Source organism: Bubalus bubalis, chromosome 4 (genome assembly GCF_019923935.1).
Source record: "Bubalus bubalis isolate 160015118507 breed Murrah chromosome 4, NDDB_SH_1, whole genome shotgun sequence".
In the NCBI taxonomy this organism is placed as follows: Eukaryota; Metazoa; Chordata; class Mammalia; order Artiodactyla; family Bovidae; genus Bubalus; species Bubalus bubalis.
The window spans coordinates 94531694-94553470 of NC_059160.1; the positions used below are offsets into that span (position 1 = coordinate 94531694).

General features: G+C 56.2%; 1 protein-coding gene across 5 annotated transcripts; it reads right to left on the reverse strand.

The window, feature by feature from the left end:
- Window positions 1–693: 693 nt before the first annotated feature.
- Window positions 694–21741, reverse strand: ZNF385A (zinc finger protein 385A). Of its 5 annotated transcripts, none has more exons than XM_006063698.4 (8): window positions 21613–21741; window positions 15081–15217; window positions 7396–7506; window positions 5144–5306; window positions 3023–3265; window positions 2492–2661; window positions 2219–2314; window positions 694–2052 (listed from the first exon to the last, which is right to left on the reverse strand). In XM_006063698.4, the coding sequence occupies exons 1-8, from the start codon at window positions 21620–21622 to the stop codon at window positions 1822–1824; spliced, it is 1161 nt and encodes a 386-aa protein (XP_006063760.1). In that variant the 5' UTR covers window positions 21623–21741; the 3' UTR covers window positions 694–1821. The 5 variants fall into 5 exon arrangements, with proteins under 5 accessions (XP_006063760.1, XP_044797737.1, XP_044797736.1 ...); XM_044941802.2 differs by lacking the exon at window positions 21613–21741 and adding an exon at window positions 16312–16437; XM_044941801.2 differs by lacking the exon at window positions 21613–21741 and adding an exon at window positions 15620–15638.
- Window positions 21742–21777: the final 36 nt, after the last annotated feature.

Genomic DNA, 21777 nt, shown 5'->3' on the forward strand with positions numbered 1-21777 from the left:
AACCAGATGAGAAGGCATTCTAGTATCATTGTAAACAGCACGGTCCCAGCTCTTTAGTCGTTGATCCATGAAATCAAACGAACTTTTAAGAGACCCAAAAAACTTACTCATTTTGCAGATGGGGAAGTTGAGGACTAACCGCAAGGTCACTGTTTTATGGAGCTGAATAAAGCCTAGAGCTCAGATTCCCAGGTCCCTCCTCCCATCTCCCTGTGCTTTGAGTGTCGCTGGCGTGGGTTTCCCACTAGAGACACAAAAGTCTGGATCCTTTCTTTGTCTGAGACCAGGTCTGACACCTGTCTCCCTAGGACCTCGAGACGCTGACCCTGCACTGGAGCGTCTTAGCCCCAAGGTTTTCTTTTCCATGTCGTTGTCGCCGCCTGGTGGAGTTGCGACGAATTGTCAACAGCCGTGGCTGCAATCCGAGACCTGGACTCGAAATGATTCCCCAGGGCCAAGTTGACACTTGAGCTGGGCCGGAGTGGGGCTGAGCGGGATGGGTATTGCTCGCTTTGCGCAAGCCTCGAATCTTGCCTCCTCCCAGCTCGGTTTTCCCGTCCCCCTCCTCCTCCTGGCTCTCTTTCCTGTGTGCCGTTCCCCGCCCCCCACCCCCCATCATACACACACACACACCCCTTCTGATGGAATTGCTCCCCAAAACAGCGGGCAAAGATTGAGAGTCTGAGTCTGGGGGACGGAGGGCAACGAATCCAGATTTTATTGTCAGGGACTGGGAAAAGGGGAAGACGTGGGTGGGGGGCCGGGGTTGCTACATCGTCAAGCAGAAAGAGTTGATGTGGAGGGGAAGGCCAGTGGGGCCCGTCCCTCTCCCGGGTCGGTGCTGGGAGGGCTGACGATACGGAAAGCAAACGGGGTGGAGGGAGGGAAGGTCACGACCCCGCCCGAATTGTGCAGTGGAGGTGTCTGGGGGGGAGGGGACAGCCGTGAGGTCTAGGAGCTGGGATGGAGGAGGCTACAGACTGCAAATCCTGCGGAAAGGGGCGGGGCGGGGGCGAGGCTTCTATTGCTTTTTGCTCACAGTTTTGCGGAAGGCGAGGCGGGGGTGGGCTTGGACTGGACACCCCTTGCCCCCCTTGGTACCCCTTGGGCGATGGGTGCTGGTGAAAAGAATGGAATCCGGACTGGGAAGGAAGAAGGTGAGGGACTAGGTCTATAGGGGCATCTACTTGGTCCCACCCAAATGCCAGAGATGCCCCTAAGTGCTGCCCGTGGGCCCGGCTAGACCTGGGCTGGGGCATGATGCGGGGCGGGCACAGTGAGGTTGCAGGCGGTAAAACCAAAGTGCTTATGAGGGACCCAGGATCCCGCCTGCTCCCCTCCCCCTGCGGAGGACAGGGGTGTTCACGGAAGCGCTTCAGTTTGGGGGTAGGGGGCGCCGGAGTCCCAGAGTCCGCTTATTGCCAAGAAAATCCATTTCTGCCCCCTGGACCCCGACCATGGCTTGTGAACCCCGTTTTGTGCTAGGTTGGGGGGGAAGGGGCTGGATGGACATGGCTTTTGGGAGGGGGGGTGTCTCCAAGGGGGCTCGGGGGTGAGACGGCCCCCCCTTTTCTAGGGGAGAGGGAAGGGCAGGGGGCGGGGTTCCCTGAGATCTGGGGTGTTCCCCCCCTTCTGAAGCCCCCCTCCCCCGCTACCCCTCCCCTTTCCTGGAACCCCGTACCTCGGGGTGGGGGGGAGGGAGAGAGATCATTCAGGGAGTGCCGGGAGGAGGGGCGGGCTGGGCGCCCAGAGGCCTGGGTCCCGGCTGGAGGTTGGTGGGGGGAGGTTGAATGGGAGGGGATTCAGGGTTCAGGTTTCAGGTCAGTAGGGGGAGAAGAGAATGGGTCCGTGCGCAGTTCGGATGGGCCCGGGAGCGGGGTGGAGCAGGGGATGTGTGATCGGCGGTCCCTGGAGAAGAGGTGCGGCTGGAGCCGGGCGCAGAGACAGCGGGGAGCCTGCTGCCGCTGCCATCACTGCAGCCACCGCCAGGGGGCTGGGGAGCAGGCCGCCGGCCAGGGACTTGGGCAGTTCCTTGGAGAAAGTCAGCGTGCCCTGCAGGGGGAAGAGGGCGGGGAGGGGAGAGGGAATAGTCATTCTGTGGCCTGGCCAACTCCACCTCTCCCAGGGCGGCCAGCATTCCGTCTCCTCCCTGCCCCCCCTCGGGTCCCCCCCCACCCCCACCCCGCTTTGGCCAAATTTTCCATCGTCCAGGCCTCACCGCTAGTTCTCCAGCGCCCCTAGGCTTCTTGTGACGGCTCAGTAGTGGGTTGGGCTTCCCGGCCACTCCGTCTCGGTGCCGCCGGCTGGAAATGTGCTGTAAAGACCAGTGGGTAGGGGACCGTGAGCCACGGGGAAACAGGAAGCTCACACCTCAGCACCTGGGCCTGCCCCTTCTGTGGCACTAAAGGGGGACCCTGAGGAAATGTCCTCCCCCAAGCTCCCCCTTAGCAGGTGTACTCCCGAGAATTCTCGGGAAGGGCCTCAGACCCACCTGTTTCAGTTGGACCTCCGAGTTGACCTTGACATTGCAGATCTCACAGTGGAAGGTTCGGTCCTGGGCAGGGGCCTCTGGTTCCCCAGGAGTGGGAGGCCCCAGCCGAGGATAAGCTTTGATGGGGCCCAGTCCACTTCGGGCCTCCAGAATTGTCTTGTGCTTAGTACCTGGAGCCCACAGAGGGCAGGGGGTTAGGGATGGAGAAAAGTTCTCCAGGCCAACTAGGCCTCAAATACCCACATTTCCAATTACAATATTGAGGGGCTGCATCAAGTGTGGGGGTTTGCCAAGCCCCTTGTGGCCCTTTCAAAGGTGGGTCAGGGGAGGGTCATAATTACAAGAAATAAGGTAGGGAGGGGGTGGAGAGGCAACTGAGGAGGCAAGGGGCTAAGGAATGAGGGAGATGCTTAGGGAGGGAGACAGGCTGGTCTTAGAGGGTCAGGCATGGGGGAAACCGTGGAGCTGGGAGGTAGGGGGCAGTAGTGGGTGAGGACAGGGCCTTGCAGGGGCAGGAGGGAGAGTCGGTACCTTTGTTATGTGCCTCGAGCTGGGACAGGGAGTTCACTGCCACCTTGCACAGAGCACAGTAGAGCAGTCGCTTGGCCTTCTCCTCCTCTTCCTTGCTACCCCCAGGCAGGGAAGCTGGGGCTGGAGTCCCCCCTTCACCCTTGGTCGCACCCTGACCAGTCTCCGGAATGCTGGGAGGGGATGGGGAGCCAGGCTGTTTCTCTGGGGATCCTGGGGCTGGACCCACTCCATTCTCCATGGAAACTGTCATTGGGGGAGAAACATAGGGATCATCCCAGATAGCTTTTGGAGAAGATTCTTTATGTGGAGGAGACCTACCCCCATTTCTTGGAGGGCAGGGGCCCAGGAGTCCCCACCCTGTGACAACATGCATGCACTCATGTCCTGGACCAGAGCCACATGTGGTCCAGAGCCACGTGTGGTCCAGCTGCCGCAGGCTGGGTGTGAGACTCCAGCGCCTGGCTCGCTCTTCGTAAGCTGGGAGGCTGACGGGTCCAGACCCACCAGCCTCCCGTTCAGCCAGGGTGAAGCTGGCAGCCAGTCTAGCCAGGGGGAGAGGGGCATGAAGTAAAGAATCTCCCCTCCAAGGCCTGCCAGCCAGCCTGGGCTTTCTGCCCGGCCAGCCCCCTCTCAGAGGCCTGCCCAGTCCCTGGGGAGGCATGCCAAAGAACTCTAGGAAGGGGCCGAAGCGAGGTGAGGAGAGCCTGGGAGAGACACACACAGACATGGCGAAAGGGAAACAGAAACAGCAGAACCGGAGAGGGAAGAAACAGGGATGTGGGCTGCTCTATAATTCATGGCTCGATTAAAGATGCACAGGCCCCAGTCCTCAGCACTGGGTTCTGGCCTCTGCACAGGGGAAACTCAAGCGCTCCCATTCTTGCTCCAGTGGCTGATCCAGTTTCCGGGTCAGGGAGAGGCCAGGGGTGGGAGTAGGGGTGGGGATGGGGGGCTGGTGGGAGGGGACCCCCCTGAGCCATGCAGATGTCCATTTGTTGGTCCATCTTGGGATCTTTCTCATTTTTTTTCCCCTCTCTTCCTCATTTCTGCCATCCTTTATCTCCATCCCAATCCAGACAGCACACTCATATCTCAATCTGGACAGGCCCTCCTGGCTTTCAAAAGCAGGACAGGTTTCCTTATCTCTTTAGAGAGGTACCCCAGGAACTCAGTGAGGTAGTATACATTAAGCATTGAGAATGGTGCTAGACAGGCAGTGTTAGCTACATCACCACCATCGTCAGCCCCTTTGACAGAGACATTACCAAATGAATACAAGATGTTCAGGCTAAGAAGCAGCTAGAACACAAGTAGAACTCAGCTCACCTGCTTGCCCTATCCGTGCATCCCTGAGGACAGTGTGTGTGTGTGTGTGTGTGTGTGTGTGTGGTGAGAGTGGGGACCTGTTTCCCCGTTCTCATTCTTAGGGTGGGGCAGGAAGGACAGGCAAGGACAAGGAGAACATGGGTTTGCTGAAGTTGACCCTGACTGACATCTGATGTGGTAATCCTGGGGATGGGGGTGGCTCAGATCTTCCTGTCTTGATATTCCTTCTTTCTGGTTTCTTGGCTGGGAATATGGTTGAGGATGGCCATAGCCATGAGGGAGAAAGAATCTCACAGATCTTCAAGTCTCAGGCCCTCATGTCCCCAGAAAGAAAATTCTGGCTTAGAGAGGTCAAAAGATCTACCCAAGATCACCCAGGGAGTTGCCTGGGTTTCCTGGGCTCAGTCCTCCCCGGTGGAGCGGGGAGCCTCCATGGGCAGGCCCTCAGATATCTTGATTCTTTCCTCTGTTCCTCTGCCCCATGAAGGGGCCTCTCCCTGCATTTGATGGTTCTCTTTTTCTTGAGGAAGTCTGCCAGGTGGCCTCACCCTAGCCCCTCTCTGAGTCACTGGGCAGTGGGGAGGACAGAGAGTGGGGACTCTGCTGAGGAGCTGGCGCGGGAGTCGGGGTGACAGGATGGAAATTTTGCATCACTGTGTTTGGCTGCAGGACTCACCTTGGGTGGGGGTGGGGTGGGGGCTGAGGAAGAGAGATGAAAGCAAAGGAGAGTTCTGGGAGTGGGGACAGAATGGAGGAGACAAGATCCGTTGAAGGGTGTAGGGGTGTTGGACTTACCTGGACGGGGGGCTACACCATCTCCATTTGGGGGCGTGCTGCCTGGGGGAGCTGGGTCTCCTGGTTCCCGGACGCTGGGCTCCCTGCCTCGGGTCTTGGCAGCCTCGATGCCTTTGACTCTTCGGGCATGGCGATTACCCTTGTAGTGTGCCTCAGCCTGGCTCTTTAGAGATGGAGGAAGAGAAGGCAATCTGAGATCACCTTTCATCTGAATGTTCTTCCCACGGATCTATCAGATCCTGGGGTGGTCTCAGTGGGCTACAGTAAAAGCTCTCCCCATACCAGGGATATGTAAAGCCCCACACTGAGGAGCCCTGATTATTCCTGGGGCTCAGCTGTGGGGAACCTCAGTCCCCATCTAGCCCGGGCTCTACCCCACCACCTCACCCAGCACCTGGCTGCTGACTCAGGCTTCCCACCTTATCCAGGGCTGAGGGAAAGGGAACTTACATCTATGCGTGCTAAGTCGCTTCAGTCGTGTCCGACTCTTTGTGACCCCGTAGACTGTAGCCAGCCAGGGTCCTTTGTCCATGGGATTCTCCAGGCAAGAATACTGGAGTGTTTGCCATGCCCTTTTCCAGGCGATCTTCCCAACCCAGGGAAGAGACATAACCCAAGTCTCTTATGTCTCCTGCATTGGCAGGTGGGTTCTTTACCACTAGCACCACCTGGGAAGCCCTCTCGCTCCAATAGGGGAAATGGGAGGGGCCGGGCAATCCAGCCAGTCTGCATCTCCTCTCTGGGCCTGTATCCCCTGGCCCCAGCATCCAGCTTTGCTGCTTCCACGCTCAAGCTGGGAGTCCCAGGAGCATTGAAGCCTGGGCTCTACCCTGAATACTGCCCCCTGGTCTCATTTTCCCTGAGGCCTCTGTGGACACCCTGGAGGACCCTGGCCCCAAGCCCAGCTCTGGAGACAGAGACAGCAACAGAGACAGCTGTCAAAACAGAGCTGCTTGGTCGGGGGTGGGGGTGGGGGGAGTGAGAGAGGGCAGAAAGAGGGGAGGGCTGCCCACCATTGGGCCCTGGGCCCCTCCAGTCTCACAGTGAGTGGAGCCAGGGTTGAGAGAGGGGGTTCTTGGGGTCAAGGTCAAGGTGAAGTCTAAATCTGAGTTGGTCCTGGCCCCACCCCCACCCTGCGTGCCTCCTCTGCTAAGAATACACAATCCTGGAACCACAAAAACATCCAGACAGGGTAAAGCAGAAATAAAAGGTGTGGATAGGCAGGAAAAGATTGACAGCCCAGGGTGGGGCAGTGGCGTGCGAGTCTGGCAGCATGGTGTGTGTGTGTGTGTGTGTGTGTGTGTGTGTGTATGTGTGTACTGGGGAGAGAAATAGAACATGCTTTCTTTTCCCCTACTCAGCAGAATGAGGCTGTGCTGTTTTTCTCCAAAAGCTCTCAGAACCTGCACCCCACAGAGTCCCCTACAGACCCATAGAAAAGGGAGCCTCAGAGGGGGATAATCTGGGAGGCCAGATACATCGGTTCTGACACCTAGGTTTGAATGTCTTCTCCCATGGGAAAGACTTTCCCACAGGAGAGCAGTAGGGGCCAGGCCTTGGGTGTGATTTGGAGAGAGGAGGAAACCAGGAGGTTAGAGGGAAGTGGGGGGTGCTGGGAGGAGTTTAGCAGAGGCCAGGGAGGGCACTGGGCTTCCCTGGTGGCTCAGTGGTAAAGAACCTGCCTGCCAGCACAGGAGCCTCAGGTTTGATCCCTGGGTCGGAAAGATCCCCTGGAGGAGGAAATGGCAACCCACTCCAGTATTCTTGCCTGGGAAATCCCATGGACAGAGGAGCCTAGTAGGCTTCAGTCCTTGGGATCGCAGAGTCGGACACGACTGAGGGACTGAACAACAACAAGGCAGGTACACAGACTCTGCAGGGGGGCCGGTGACACAAGTCAGCCCCGCACCCGAGACCAGCAGGCCAGAGGCCACGCTCCCACCTGGACACAGACGGCCACCTGCGTTCTAAGAAGTTCTGAGGCAGGAATGCCTCAGTCCCTGAGGGAGGAAGTTACAGGGCGAGGGAAGAATGTCTGGAAACATTAGGAGTTGAATTGAGTCCCCCAAGAAAGATCTCTGGTCCCTCTGGAGGGCTTCCATTGTTCCCGCCCCTCCTGCAGTATCCTCTGAGACTCCCTTAATCCCCACCCCTCACCCAGAGCTCCCAGCCCCGACCCTCCCACAAGATGTCCCGCAGCCCCTGTTCCACCTGCCCCACCCCCTGGATGCATGAGTGGCTGGGTATCTTACCTGAGAGTTGAAGCGGATCTGACAGACATTGCAGGAGATGATGGGCCGCTTGGTCTTGAGCAAGGGTCCCCCAAAAGTGTGGGAGAGTACAGCCTTCTGCACAGGGTCCATCTGTGGAGGCAGGCTGGGGTAAGCCAGGGACCCCAGCAAAAGCAGTGGCAGCAGCTGGGCTGAAACAAAGTGCCCAGAGCTTCCTCCCCACTCCTCAGTGGGCCAGAAGGCCCCAAGCTTCGGTTCCCTGATTCTCTCCCAGCCCAATCTTCATAGCACTGGAAGGGCCCTGAGAAAGCCACTGGCTCAATGCTCCCATTTGACAGAAAGTAGAAGTGGCTTGCCCAAGGTCACAGCATGCTTCAGTAGCAGAGTTGGGATTTGAACCTGGACTCCTGCATTCATCTGTTATACCATGAAGATCGAATCCTGTCACAATGACCTTTTTCCTGAGCTAATCCACCAGAGGCCCACTTAGGAAGTCCCCAAAGCATCCTAGATCCTAGGGCCTTCAGCTAAAGCCTTTTCCGGCCTTTCAACCAAGCCAAGCCAAGGAGACAGATGTTCCTAGCTTCCCATCTCTGAGCCCCAGGTTGCCCTAACATGCTCACTCCCTGGACCTCTTAAGAGTAGCAGTTTCTAGAGGGAGTAAAAGAACTCAGGCGAGAGTAGGTGGATCCAGTGAATAACGGGGAATAAGGGGAAGCTAAGAAGCCTGGCCTGAGGAAGCCCAGGCATCTTCTGAACTCCCTCTCTCTGGTCACAGGGCTTCTAGGGCAGGGCTGTGGGGCTGGGCGGGATTAGGAACGGCCTCTGCCCCCACCCTGGATCAGCAGATGTCTTTGCAGTGTCCTGCCAAGAGTTCACATGAGGAGGGAAAGGATGGGAGTTTCTCTCTGAGGCTTTCTGCTATCAGGGGATGAAGCCAGGGGCCCAGAGGCATGATAACTGCCTCCCTGCTCTTCCTTCTCCCTTCTGGCCCCTCAGTGGCCGGGGAGAGGCGAGCCTGGAATGCAGCTGAGGTTGTGCAGGACTGGGTGATCTCTCATAAGCTTAGAACCAAATGAGAGCTGAAACCTTATCTCCTAGGATTAAGTGGAAAAAAATGTTGCTGGAGACTGGGGGTGTCCATAGCTCCTTAGGCGAGGCCCTCCCTGTGCCCAGGTCTTCATGATTCTCAAGGAGGCAGTGGTGAGAGACAGGAACACGGAGCAGGGTGAAGAAGGTGGTCTGGAGAGCCCACACATCCTGGCTCCTCTCTGCTCCCCTCAGTTGTCTCACTGGCTGCTTGGGGTTAATGTCAAGAAAGGGGCTTCAGCATCCCTGTGAAATAGGCCACCCCACTTGGCAGTAGCAGAGGCAGGAGCCAGGTTCAGATAACCAGGCTGACAGACAAATGTCCACTGCCTGGCTTGCCCATGGCTGGAAGCAGCCCGTCTCAGTGGTTTACTCTTCACCTCCTGGAAGCCTGGGTCCTTTTTGGGGAAAAGCCAAACAGGGGAAGACTGGGTGTGTCTGTGTGTGTCTAGGCAGGCTATGATCAATCTGTGCAGGGGTGGAGTGTGAAGGCGTGTCACGTGCTGTGTGTACATCATTTATGGATCAACATATCTGTGTCGGGGGATCTGCTGAAGCCATGAATGGTCAGGTTGTGCAATCTTCAGCTGTGTGTTTATCGGTGTGAATGTACGATGTGTTTGGCAGAAAGATAGACAGACCAAGTTGGAGACAGGCTTTAATCACAAAGAGGAGACACATGACTGCACTCGACTCTCAGCCCCTAGCTGACAGTCCTCCCTAATCACGGACCCCCAACCCTGCCCCAGGGATCCCCTCAGCTCCTGGATGTCCTCACATGCTGGGTGGGGAATGGAATTCAGCCCAAACAGAAACCCAATCTGGGCCAGGAAACCTAAATCAAAGAAAACTGTATGGAGAGAGAAGTGGGAAGGAGAGGCGGACACAGAGGCCCTGGGTTCTGTCTGTGCCCCACCCAGCACTTCAGCCTGCTCCCCAGGGTGGCTGAGGACCAGTGCCCTGAGGATGACCTGGGAGTTGACCGTCCCAACATCCATCCCCTGCCAACAGTCCCTCCCCCGCTTAGGTCCTTCCTGCAGGGCAAGAGCCTTTTCCTTTGCACACCCCACTCCTCAGGTTTAAGTCCATGAACACCAGCTAGGGGTGGGGGTAAGCAGAGAAGAGGGCAGCAACCCAGCCAGGTAGGTCCTTCCCACCCCATCCTCCAGGAAGTGAGGAGACACCGGGCTGAAGGTGAAGGCTCCTAGGCCCAATCCCTGCGCAGGTGGAATGTGAACCACTGAAGTGCTGCTCCAGGCCAAGGTCAAGAGGCCCTGGTGACCTAGATGAGGGCTCTCTGGGGAGGGTGGAGACCAGCGTCTCCCAGAGCCCATCCCACTCCAGAGCCCTTTCCCTAGGATTTTGGCCTAGACGCTGTCTGGAAAAGTCCACAGAACAGTCCCCTCCCACCTGCCCTCCAACAGCAGACATGAAAGGGAATCGCTCCTCTAAGCTGGGGCAAAATGAATCAGGAAGGGCAAGGGGGAGGGAAGGGGGAAACCAGATCAGGAACACGAGGGGGGGCTCTGATTATATTTCCTTCCATTGCCCTTTATCTGATGGCACCGCTGCCCCTGTTTGACCACCCCACTTCCCCATCCCCCCAAAATAAAGGCGAAAAAGGGAAGGGGGTGGAATCTCGGGGATGGAGAGACCTGAGGGGCAGGAAGGATGAAATAGGAAAGAGAGGGGGCTAGAGGATGTCCAAAGAGCAGGTGGAAGCTGGCGGAGGGATGCTAAGAAGAGGACTAAGGCTGAGATGGGGTCAGGGCTGCATTAGGGATCTGAGCAGCGGGGTGGCAATCAGGGGGTAGGTGTAGGACCTGATGGGAAGTCTTAAGATTTGGGGGACTTCGAGGATCTGAGAAACAGAGGCCAGGGTATCCAGTATGGTGGCAGCAGGCTGCGGGGCGCCAGATGGGATCCGGAGATTGGTTAGGGCCGCGCCGGTCGTGGGGGATGGGCCGGATAACCCGAGGACCAGGCGGAGAGGTAGGGAGTCGGGCAGGGGCTTGCGGGCGGGGATTGGGGCGGGGGCGGGGGGAGGGCGCCCGCTGCGGCAGCGGCGGGAGCCAGGGAGAGAGGAGGGGCCGGGTGGCTTACCCTGCGGGACCCCGGGGGACGCGGCTCCATGGCCCGGGTTGGTGGACCCGGGCGGGGAGGCCGAGCCGGGCCGGGCCGGGCAGGCCGGGGACGCGGCGCTCGTTGCCCGGGTGGCTCGGGGCTGTGCGGCCGGGCCGGCCGGGAGAAGGGGAGGCGGCGCCGGCCCTGCCCGGAGCCCGCCCCAGAGGCGGGGCCGTGGGAGGGCCGAACACTGGGGCGGGGATAGGGATCTCTGGAGGGATAAAGGGGCGCTAGGGCGAAAAGAGGACGGGGTGTCCATGTCCAGACACTCGTTCCAGGAAGACCTGGTCCTGGTGAGCGGCATGGGCCAGACGCCCCATTGGGCTTCCTCCACTGGGGACCTTGCTGGGGCTTATATCCCTACCAATCCCATGGCCGACCCTGTTTCTCTAGCTTGGACCTTTCTCCTTTCTGTCACCCCTTCCACCCTCGCTCTTCTACTAACAGCTTCTCTTTCGAGTCCCCAGACGACCCTTCTGCTCCCTCTGCACACCGCCCCGGTGCCCCTTTTACATGTCACTTCCGCTGCTAGGGATGGGAGACGGAGACCAGGTACCTAGGTGCCAGGCACTGCTCTCCTAGTGACTCCTCCGGATGGTGGAGCTGGGGTCGCCCAGGGCAGAAGCGACCTCAGGCTGGGGACATCATCCCTAACCTCTTCCCACCTGCTCCGCTCGCCCGCCACCTGCTGGAGAACCAGCGTCTCGAAGAGCTTATGCTTCGTGCACTTGCTGCCCTCTGGCGGTCGAATCGGGACAGCACTGGGGGACGAGGGCCAGGAGGGCAGAGCAGCCCACTCCCCCAAACACTTCCTTATCCTTTTCTGGATAAATCCTAGGAGATTCTGGCTCTCTCATCTCTGGATCTCTTCCCCTCTGTTCCACCTAAGGCCGAGAGATGAGCGAAGCAGGGGCTAGGATGCGGAGAGAGAGAGGCTGTATTTGGGAGACAGTGAGGGATATTCAAGGGCAGAGGGATGAGTAATGCAGGGAGGGGTCTAAAGAGTAAGAACTACCAGAGTAGGAGAGATCTGGAAGTATTAGAGCAGCGAAGGAGAGACTCTGCCATGAATAATAATATCACCACCACCATCTAATGTTGATTGAGCCCTTGGAATGTGCCAGCCTGTGGACTGAGCTCTTTGCATGGATTATCTAATTTAATCTTCACAACCACTATTGGAAGTAAGTACTATTATTATCTTCACTTTATAGATGAGGGAACTGAGGTTTAGAGAGGCTAAATAATTTGCCCAAGGTCATAAGCTAGTAAGTGGCTGAACTGGGATTTGAATTTAAACCTGGGCAGCCTGACTCCAAAGCCCTGTACTTAACTGCTGCACACCGCTGCCAAGGCCTGTCTGCAGCTTTTCTGCAGTCCTTGTTCCCCTGCAGAATTTGACACTATTGATGCAGCCTGCCACACACTCTCACTTGGCTTCTCCAACTCAACAAAAACCCAATTCTGTCCCCACCCCCTCCTGTGGCTCCTCCATTTCCTTTGCTGGAGCTTCCTCCTGTTACCACTGCCTAGTTCTGCATATTCCCCAAGGCTTGGGCCTTGGCCAAACTACCTTTCTCTCTCTGATCATCTATAAAATAAAAACAATAGAAATAACATAATAATCATGGCAGCTTACCTTGAAAACTTACTTCATGCTAGGCATTATGATTATGTAATACAATTCTCACAATAACTTTTGAGTTGGTACTATTGCTGTCTTATTTTACAGCTGGTAAAATTGAGATTCAGAGTGGTTAAGTAATTGGCCTAAGTCACACAACCAGTACTTTCAGAACATCAGTTCGAAGCCTGTCAGTCTGATGCCAGAGTTGGTGTTGCTCAAAATCTGGTCACATTCTCTCCAAGCTTATCCATGCTCCTGGCTTTAAATGGCTCGTCCCCACCAGAGGCTGTGGAACCATGAACCCAGGGAGTCAGAAACCTGGGATTATCCAAGTGAATAGACTAAGTAGCTTTGTGACCTTGGGCAAGTCACTTAAACTCTCTGGGTCTGTGTTTCCTCACCTATAAAATGGGGACAAAGGGGACTTCCCTGGCTGTCCAGTGGTGAAGACTCTATGCACCCAATGCAGGAGACATGGATTTGATCCCTGGTCGGGGAACTAAGATCCTACATGCTGCATGATGTGGCAAAAAATAAAAAATAAATGGGGACAATGATGGGAGACCTGAGGTTAAGTGTCAATCAGGTATGCAGATTGGGGGGAAAGTATTCTCAGCACCTTTTGCTCCAGTCACATCCAATCAATTGCAGTTTCTCAAATGCTCTTTTCTAGTCCTTGTTTCAGTCTGGAATATTCTCTGAGGCCCCTTTCTAAATCCTACTAATAATTCTTCAAAGCCCAAATCATAGCGTCACCTGCTCCAGCTTCAATCCCTTTTTCCTCCACTGCCTTTTTTTTTTGCCCCCTGTTCAGCTCCAGTTGGTCCCTCACTACATCCAGCCAGTCTTTTCTGATACTCTTTTGGGCTGCCCTACAAGCTGCATGCCTCCAGCACAGCTCTTCTCACACTATAGGGTAAATGCTAACTTGTTATCTTTCCTACTACACTGTGAGCTCTCCAAGCAGACTGAGTCCTGTGTCCCTGACACCCGGTGTAGTGCCTGGCACATAGTAGGTGCTCAAAAATTTTTTTCATTCAATTGAATTTTTGTGACTGTCTCTTTTGCCATATTTCTAACCCTTCCTCTGTTTTGCACTGTAGATCATTTCATGCACATCTATACTTCTTCCCTGAATATAAGCATCTTTAGGACTGGAGCATGTTATATTTACCCTCACATCTCCATCATATCTAGGACAGCACCCTGCTTATAGTCAGTATTCAGTTTTCTTGTCTGTAAAACATGGATAAAATGGCAGCTACTCCATAGGGTTGCTATAAAGATTGAGATATGAAAAATGCTTTGTAAACTTCAAAGTGCAATGCAAATGTTGATTTGGATTCTCTGAGAAGAGGTTGGAGGGAACAGCAGGTATAAAGAGAACTCTTTTGGAGTTAGATGCTCTGGGTTCAAATCATACCTTAGGCACATACTGTGTCAACTTAGATACATTCCTTCAGGGCCTTAGTTTCTGTCTTCCTATATGTCAAACTGGAATAATAGTGTCTACTTTGTTGGGTAGTGAAGATTAAATGAGATCACATATAAAGAAACATCTACTGGTTAGGACTCACTTTTTCACTGCTGAGAGCCCAGGTTCAATTCCTGGTTAGGGAACTAAGATTCCATAAGTCACCCAGTGTGGCCAAAACAATGACGGCCACGACAGAACCATTTATTGCAGTGCCTGATGCACAGTTGATGCTCAATATGCTCATAACTGGATATGGTTTGATGGTGGGTTATCTGAGTTGAATAAAGCTGAAATTTCCCCAAACCTTTAGCTCCAGCCAACTCTCCAGGCCCCAAGTTCCAACTGTCTGTTGGACATTTTTGGCTCAGTGTCCCACTGGTCCACCAACACCATGTCTTCAAGTGAGTTCAGCAGCCTCACCCCAGGCCAGCCTCCTCCTCCGATCCCCTGCCCCTGGCAAGATAACTTCTTTGTCTCAATCACCGAGGCCTGAAACCGGGAGTCATCCTTGACTCATCCTCTCTCTTCTCCCCCGATTGCCAAACCCTGGTTGGTCAACATTTCCTTGGAAACACCTCACCTCTCCCCCTTCCTCTGCTCACTCTGCTGCTGTCATGGGCCCAGTCTGCTCTCCAGGCTCCCCTGCAGGCTCTGGACAGCACCTTGTTTACAGTCAGTACTCCCGTTTTCTTATCTGTAATATCTGTAAAGCGACAGTAAAATGGCAGCTACCCCATAGGGTTGCTATAAAGACTGAGATATGCAAAATGCTTTGCAAACCTCAAAGTGCAATGCAAATGTTGGTATTGCAGGGCCAGCCTCCTGACTGGCCATTGTCCTCCAGCCTTTGCTCTCTTCCCTCCTGCCCCACTCACCTGCCTCAAACACTGCTTCTCCAGCTCACTCTCTTGCTCAAGAATGGATAATGTCTCCCTATTTCATATTGTATTAAATCTAGACAACTTAGCTGGCCCTTCAAGCCCTATCGCACTAACCCTCCCCTCCCCAACAGTGGGCTCCAGAGAGATGGAGCTTACAAACAGGCTGCCTATGCCCTTGTGGAGTCTCTCTTTCCATCTCCTTGTCGTCACTGCCCCCAGTCTAGGTCTCATGACTTCTCTCGATGCTGGACTGAATGAGATGATTCACATCAAACACCCAGCACAGTGTCTGGCCCGTAGCCGAACTTCAGTGATTATTAGCTATTATGGATATTGTTGTCAATAGTATACCAGAAAGTCAACGATGCTTGTAACTGACTAGAAGTGAGGGATGGGGCCCTGAGATAAGGAATTAGACAGAATAGAAGAAGGCAGGGATGGATCTGAGAGAGAGAAGGAGCCAGGTGGCGGGAGGGTGGCAAAGGCAGACAGGCAGGTTGCTACTCACAGCGCTGTAATTGCTGAAGAGGCCCAGGGTGGGTGCCGGCTCCAGTGGGAAGGGCAGGATCTGCTTGAGGTCCAGTGGGGGCTGCATGATCGGGGGCTGCCGTAGCAGAGGGAGGGGCCCTGCCCGGCTCAAGCTGCCTAAAGGGCAGAGAAAACATTATGTCGGGCAGGAAGATTGACACTTGGGAGCCCCACCCAAGCCTGGCAGTCCCAATCCCCAGCTGGGGCCCCCAAACTCAGAAGTGCCACCGACCCCCATCACACACACTTCCTCCTGCTGACTGGCCCCGGAGCAATGGAGCAAGGTGCCCTGTGGGCCTGGGGGAGGGTGCAGATCTGTGGTTCTTCCCTTCGGGGTGATTTTCACTTCCCCCTTCTCCAGCCTCCCTCAGCCAAGACCTTCAGGCATTTTACAAACCCAGGAAGATCACAGGCCTTATCTGCAGGCTGCCTGACAGACCAGCAGGACTGGGAGTCCCAGACCCCTGGCCACTCCCTTCTTCCGGTTTTGCTGTCCCCCAGGGAATCCCAAAGGCTTACCCCAGGGAGAACAGTCAGGTGAGTGATTCATCCCACTGCTTAGAGGGGAATATTGAGACCTGGATTTGAAGGAGGGCTGCTGAATCTTTCAGGCTCCCCAAAGAGTTATGATTTTGTCCCAATTGTAACTCTTAATGAACTGTCGATGTCTGGGGTCAGCAAGTGGCATTTGCTCTGGGAGGCGGGCTGCCTGGGACCATTCTCAGAGTCCCTTCTCCCAACTGGTCTGTCTTCCCCAGGCACCTCTGTTGGTCGCTGCCGGAATGTTCGCTCCGGCTCTGCAGGAGGAACTGCGACTGGCCTCTGGGAGGGGAATGCCTGGGTCTGACCCCAAGGGGAAATGAAAGTCCAGGCCAGCCACGCCACTACCCTCCCTGAAACCTTCTCCTCCCCCAGAGCCATGGGAGGAGCCCTGCCAGGCTCCACGGAGTGGTCCCCAAGGCCCTAAGGACCCCTCTGGGCTTCCGCTGGCCCAGCTCCCTTCTGCGATCTCACTGTCCACCGGTCAGGGAACTCTGGCTGCCCTTCACGGCTCCAGCAAACCCCCTGCCAGCACCAGGGGTTCCCAGGAACAAAGGCAAACCCAGGAGGCTGCAAGCTTAGCCCCGTCCTCCCTTGACCTCACTGGGGCAGAGGGTCCCCCCTCAACCGGATCCTTTCCTGCTCCCTTCAGAGACGGCCCCCTTTCATACCTTCAGTGTCTGGTGCCCTCTGCCCCCAGGCAGTGGCCTGGCCCTGGCCCCCCAGGGGCCTGGGCCTGACAGCGTCCCCTTCCCTTGGTTCTGCCCCCTGCCCCCTCCCTTGCCAGCCCCCCCCACCCCAGTCCAGTCAGTAGAACCAGCCAATCAGAGTCCTGGAAAAGTGGGGCAGAGGGGAGGGCGGGGGAGCAGGGATTAGGGGAATCAGAGGCAAGAGGGAGGGGGTGGGGAGGGCTCAGGCACAGCTGGGGGCAGGGAGCTGGTCCAGGAAGGTTGGAGGGGTCTGCCTTTTTCACCCACTGCTATGACTGTGTGGCCAAGGGGCCTGAGGCTGAGAGGGGTCAAGGCTGCTGGGAGCTTGGGCGGCAGACATCTAAGGGCTGAAGGAGAAGGGTGGGATGCTTAGCCTTGGCCCTTGGGCAGCTGGGGGTCTGTAAGTCATGTCCATTTCCTCCTCATCTTGAGGTTGAGAGGAGATAGGGGGGCAGGAGAGAGACAGACAGACAGGCAGACAAAAGTGAGTGAGAGAGAAGGGGAAAGACTGACAGAAGCAGGAATAGGTGACTGAGAAAAGGGACATAAACGCTGAGAGAGAAGAGGATAGGGGACAATGGAGAGGTGAAGAGAGTAAAATGAGGGAGAAACAGAACACCGCAGAGAAGCTGGACACAGAGCTAGGGACAAGGGCAGAAAGACCAGAAAACAGAGAACGAGAGAGGAGAAAGAGGGATGGACAGACTGATGGCGTAGGGTGACCATCTCCCCTTCCCCTCTGTTCCCCCCGTGGCTTCTCCCTTCTGTGCCCACCCCCTCCTGCCTGGCACACAAGGCCAGGGCAGCCTTAACGAGCCCCGGGCGGCATCAGGAATGGTGAGAGAAACCTGAGCACTCCCAGAGTCCCCGGCACCCAGCACCCACCCCGAGCAGCTGGTTCGGGGCTGGCACTTGCCCCGGCCCCAGGGAGGGCAGCAGCTCAGCTCCCTGACCCTTTCCCTGGCTCGGGACGCTCCAGGTCCTCGCCCCTCAAACACCCATCTCAGAGGAGAGAGGTGAGTTCTGCAAAAGGCGACAGAAAAACAAATATATCCAGGCATTCTGAGTATTCACACATTTCATCTCTGAGGGAACCATTCTATGCGGTAGCTAATACTAGGTTTTAACCATTTGACATATGAAGAAACTGAGGCTCGGAAGAGTTACAAAGACTTGGTTGATATTAATAGCCTGTAAGTATCAGGGCTGAGATTTCAATGAACATCTGTCACCCTCTGTAGCAAATTCTTCCTTTGTTAATAACCCCGAAGTGCTCCAGTCTAACTCTGAATTCAGCAAAGATATGAGCAAGGCTTCCATCTTGTCCAAGGAGAGGAAACGGAGAACAAGTTCCATGCACCTCCTGGGGCTGGAGGAAAAGAGGTAGCCACCACTTGGTTCCCTCTGGCCAGCAACTCATCTTTTCCACTGACATGAGCCCAAGGGTTGGGGGAGGGAAGGGGAAGTGGGAGGAAGGAGCTAAGGATGCAGTGAAGTGAGGAACCCAAATGGGCAGCTAGAGATTTGTGTGACCCAGAGTCCTGGGTCCACTCCACTGAGATCTGGGGTGGAAGGGCGGCAGACAGCAGCTTATGGACCCAGTGAGCAGAAACAGGGCCCTCGGTGTGGTAGCCCAAGCCTCAGTCCTTTCCTCTCCTTCTTGGGAATAATAACTTTATTAATAACTTGCCACTTTCTGAGGGTCCACTGTATGCCAGGCACTGTACACACACGCCTCCCTGTGGATGGCTCCGCTGCTCACTAGCTGGGTGACTAGCTTGTTTCCTGAACTCTCTCTGTCTCACTTCTCCTTTATCAAAAGAGAGCAATGGTATCTTGCGTAGTGGAGTTGTTGAAAAGATAGAACAGATCCACATACAGTGCTGGCCTGCCACAAAGAAAGCTCAATAAATGTTTGCTAAATAAACAAATCCTCATCTTTTAGATGACGGCCATCAGATCAGAGAGGGGGAGTTACTTGACCAAGGTCACACAGCTAGTGAGGCATTTGAATCTGGCTGGCCGGCTCCAGACAGGGCTTTCAGGCACCACACTTTACTAGGGGTGGAAGAGGGAAAGGCAAGAATATAAAGAAGGCTTCGCAGGAGGAAATGAAGCAGGAAATCTGGGGCTCCTGATGGCTGGTTAGGTGAGGGCTTCAGGGGGGTTTGGAGGAAGAGGAGGTGGACAGCAAATTGGAGTGTGCATGTGTGCGCTAGTGCACGGGCCTGTGGGCGTGCACACCATGTCAGGCAGGGCAGGGAGGAACTGGGGCCCGGCTGGGACAGGCCACTCCAGAGGGAAACTCATTAGAGTAATTACCTCCAGCAGATAGAGCCCCACCCAACTCTGCTGGAAGAAGCCGAATGCTTTATTAAAGACTGTTCCCAACCACTTTAGGGGGGTGAGGTCTCAGTCCCTTGGATGCATGTCCATCTGTCCACTTCTGCGCCCTACCTGGCCCTAGGCCCTTTGATCTTGTTCAGGTTTCCCCTCCAGCACCCAGCCACAACCAAGCCAGGTCAGACTCCTTCCATCCCACTCAGGGCTGGTCTTTTCCTTCCTCTCTTCCCCAGAAACTCTGACCAGGTGGGAGTCCCAGCCTGGACTCTCTTAGGTGGGCCTGGGGCCTGAAGCTCCTGTGGCAAAGAATGGGAGTGTCTGCCGTGAGGTGGCTCTGGGAGTGGCAGCGTCTGGGAGGAACAGGATCCAGGAAGGGTGCTAGGGTAGGGCTGCAGGTTAGTGTTGGTCTGGAGATTAGACCGGGATGAGATTCAAATCAGAAAGAGGATTTGGGGTGAGGGTGGCAAATGTGTTAGGGCCCATGGTTGTGGAAAACAAGGGGTCAGCACCGTGTTAAAGTGGGAATTATGCTCCGGGGCCAAAGGAGAAATGAGATTGGCATCTGGACTTGAATCTCATCTCGAATCCATTTTTTTCTCTTTAGGCCTTTTGGTCTCTTCTAAACTCTAGACATTTTTAAAACTGGGGGTTTCGGGGGGAGAGCCTGGATCTTGCTTTCTTGACCAGCTCTCAGGTATCTGTCTCCTGCTTCAGTTTCCCCCGTCTTGGCAGGAGGCAGGCTGAGTGCTGGGAAGGCTTTGAAGTCAGAGATGAAAGCAACAAGGGGATGATTATGAACAACTACTCAAAACATCATCCCTAATAACCCTGGGGTGGATGTGGGTGGGGGCAGGGCCTAAAGGGAGGAGGTGGCCAGGAAAGGAAGAAGGAAGACCCCTGGAAAATTTTCCCCAGCCTGACTGGAAAGGCCTCCTTCAATGCCCCCAACCCCCACAACACCACACTAAGGGCCCAGTTGCAGAGGAGCGTAAGAAAAGCTCAGAATAGGGAACGTGAGCCCAGAATCACCACCTTAAACCTGGGCCCACAGTCTAGTTCTTGAGCAAGCAGGCTGGGCCTCGCCTGCTGGGCAGGACACCCACACACAGCTTCAGTGGACCTCAGCATTTAGAACCTGAAAACCTTAGAATGGGCCTGAGGCCCAGCTGGCAGCTTCCTCTCTCTTTCTTTCCTTGTCTAAGAGAGCTAGGTGTGTGGCCCACCAGGCTTCACACCGCTCTATGGGCTTGGCACAAGGAGGGAGTTAATTACAGTGTCTGTCCTCAGGGAGATGTGGTGGGGGTCCAATTGGTGGCCCCGGGCATTCCTCCTGTGGTGGGGTCTTGGTCTGGTGCTAGCAGAGGTCCTCTCCAGGGCCTACTGACTAGGAGAAGCACAGATCCAACTGGCCTGTCCCAGATGAGCGTGACGCTGCCTCTGGGGTTCGTGCCCAGGGTGGGGCCAGGGTGTGGGGGATTGCACAGGTTGGAGGAATGTGGAGTCTATGCTCTGGGGACCTGAGTCCAAGTATGTTGGTGGGGGTCACACAAGGGTAGGGATTGTCTAGATGGGAGGGGAGTCTCTTCCCTGCTAGAGATCCTCTTGGGAAGGAAGGCAAGCAACCAGTCTTTCGTGCCTCCGTTGGCTCATTCATTTAATGGATTTGATGGAGTGCCAGGTGGAGGGAGGCAGATGTGGAGTGGTGAGAGTGAGGAGATATAGGAGAGGGAGAGAAAGATGGAAGGAAGACGGCAGGAGGGGAGAGAGACCCCTAGTGGGAGTCAATAGGGGTCAAGCCAAAGAAGAAAAGCAAAAGAGCCAAGGAGGCACCAGCAGAGGGCTGAGGCGGGAGCCAGGCAAGCCCTGGAGCGCCAGCATGGAGCCAGGTGTCCCCGGTGGGGGCGGGGAGCCCACAGGTGCCTGACCTGGTGGGCAGTCTCCCATCACAAACAGGGCCCAGGAACCGGCCTAGCCAGGGCAGAGATCAGAGGTTAGAGGACAGAGCACAGCAGTCCACCGGTAGACTATTGTGGAGGCAGGGGCCTGGAGCTGGGATCTTGAGAGTCCTCTCCTCCCCCACTCGGGGCTCCCTTCCCATGTAGGTCATGAGGCTGGGGTGGCTGTGGTTGAAGGGATGGCGGAGCCCCGCGGGAGTCTCCCTCCCCCATCCTGATGATCTCCGTCGCCCCTTCCTCTGAAGGTGCCCCTCGGCCCAAGGCAGGGGTGGAGGTAGGGTGGGGGAGGAAGGAAGAAGAAGGAAGCCGGGAAGGAAGGGCCCGGGCCGCCAGAGCTGGGAGAGAGAGGGGCAGGTCCCGGCGTGTTGGGGCAGGATCCTGCGGAGGCAGGATCCGAGACGCAGGGGCCCTGGGATGGACAGTTTCCACTGCTGCTTCTCCCCAGACCCCTTATCTTCAGCCCTCAGGTTCCCACCTCCCACCATACACACCTCGAAGCTACACCCACCATCTTCTCCCCCCGCCCGCCCCCCACTTCCTCCTTTCCCTCTTATCCTGGGCCCAGAAGGGGGTCGGAGTGTTTGAGCTAAGGGTGGGGGAAGGCGCTGGGGGTGCGGAGGGGGGGCGGGTCAGAACCTTTCGCTCAACTCCACCAGGCCAAGGCCAGCCCCCTCCCCCAGTCGCTCGTAGACAGTCATATAATATTCATGAGGCTCATGAATACGCAATGTGCTCATTGTGGGGCTGGGGTCTCACTCTGCTCAGCCTCCCCCTTTACCATTCCCAGGATTACCGGGAGAAGAAGCGGTAGTTTGGGGAAGGAGGGGGCCCCAGATGTGGAGCCAGATGAAGGGGGAGGGGGGAACCGGTCGCTGACGGGCGGCCGCAGTCACCGCGGTGCGGGAGGTTGGGGGGTGACCTACTGAGAGGGACCCAGGAGCCTGGAGCCGCAGAGCCCACTCACCGAGGATCATGCTGGGGACCCAGGCGCCCGGGGGTTCCGCGTCGCTCTGTCCCGGGGGCCGTTCTGGCCGGGCTGGGGGTACGGGGGGTGGAGTCGGGGGAGGAGCAGAGGCCGGCCGAGGCGGAGCGGGGGCGGAGCCCGCAGCAGGTGAAGACGGGAGGAGGG

Bases quoted from the DNA above. Each gene is read 5' to 3' on its own strand.
- ZNF385A (XM_006063698.4), bottom strand. The intron at 2,662-3,022 runs GTACCGACTCTC...TGTGGGCTCCAG, and splicing joins GCTCGAGGCACATAACAAAG to GTACTAAGCACAAGACAATT. The intron at 2,053-2,218 runs GTGAGGCCTGGA...TTCCCCCTGCAG, and splicing joins GGGGCGCTGGAGAACTAGCG to GGCACGCTGACTTTCTCCAA.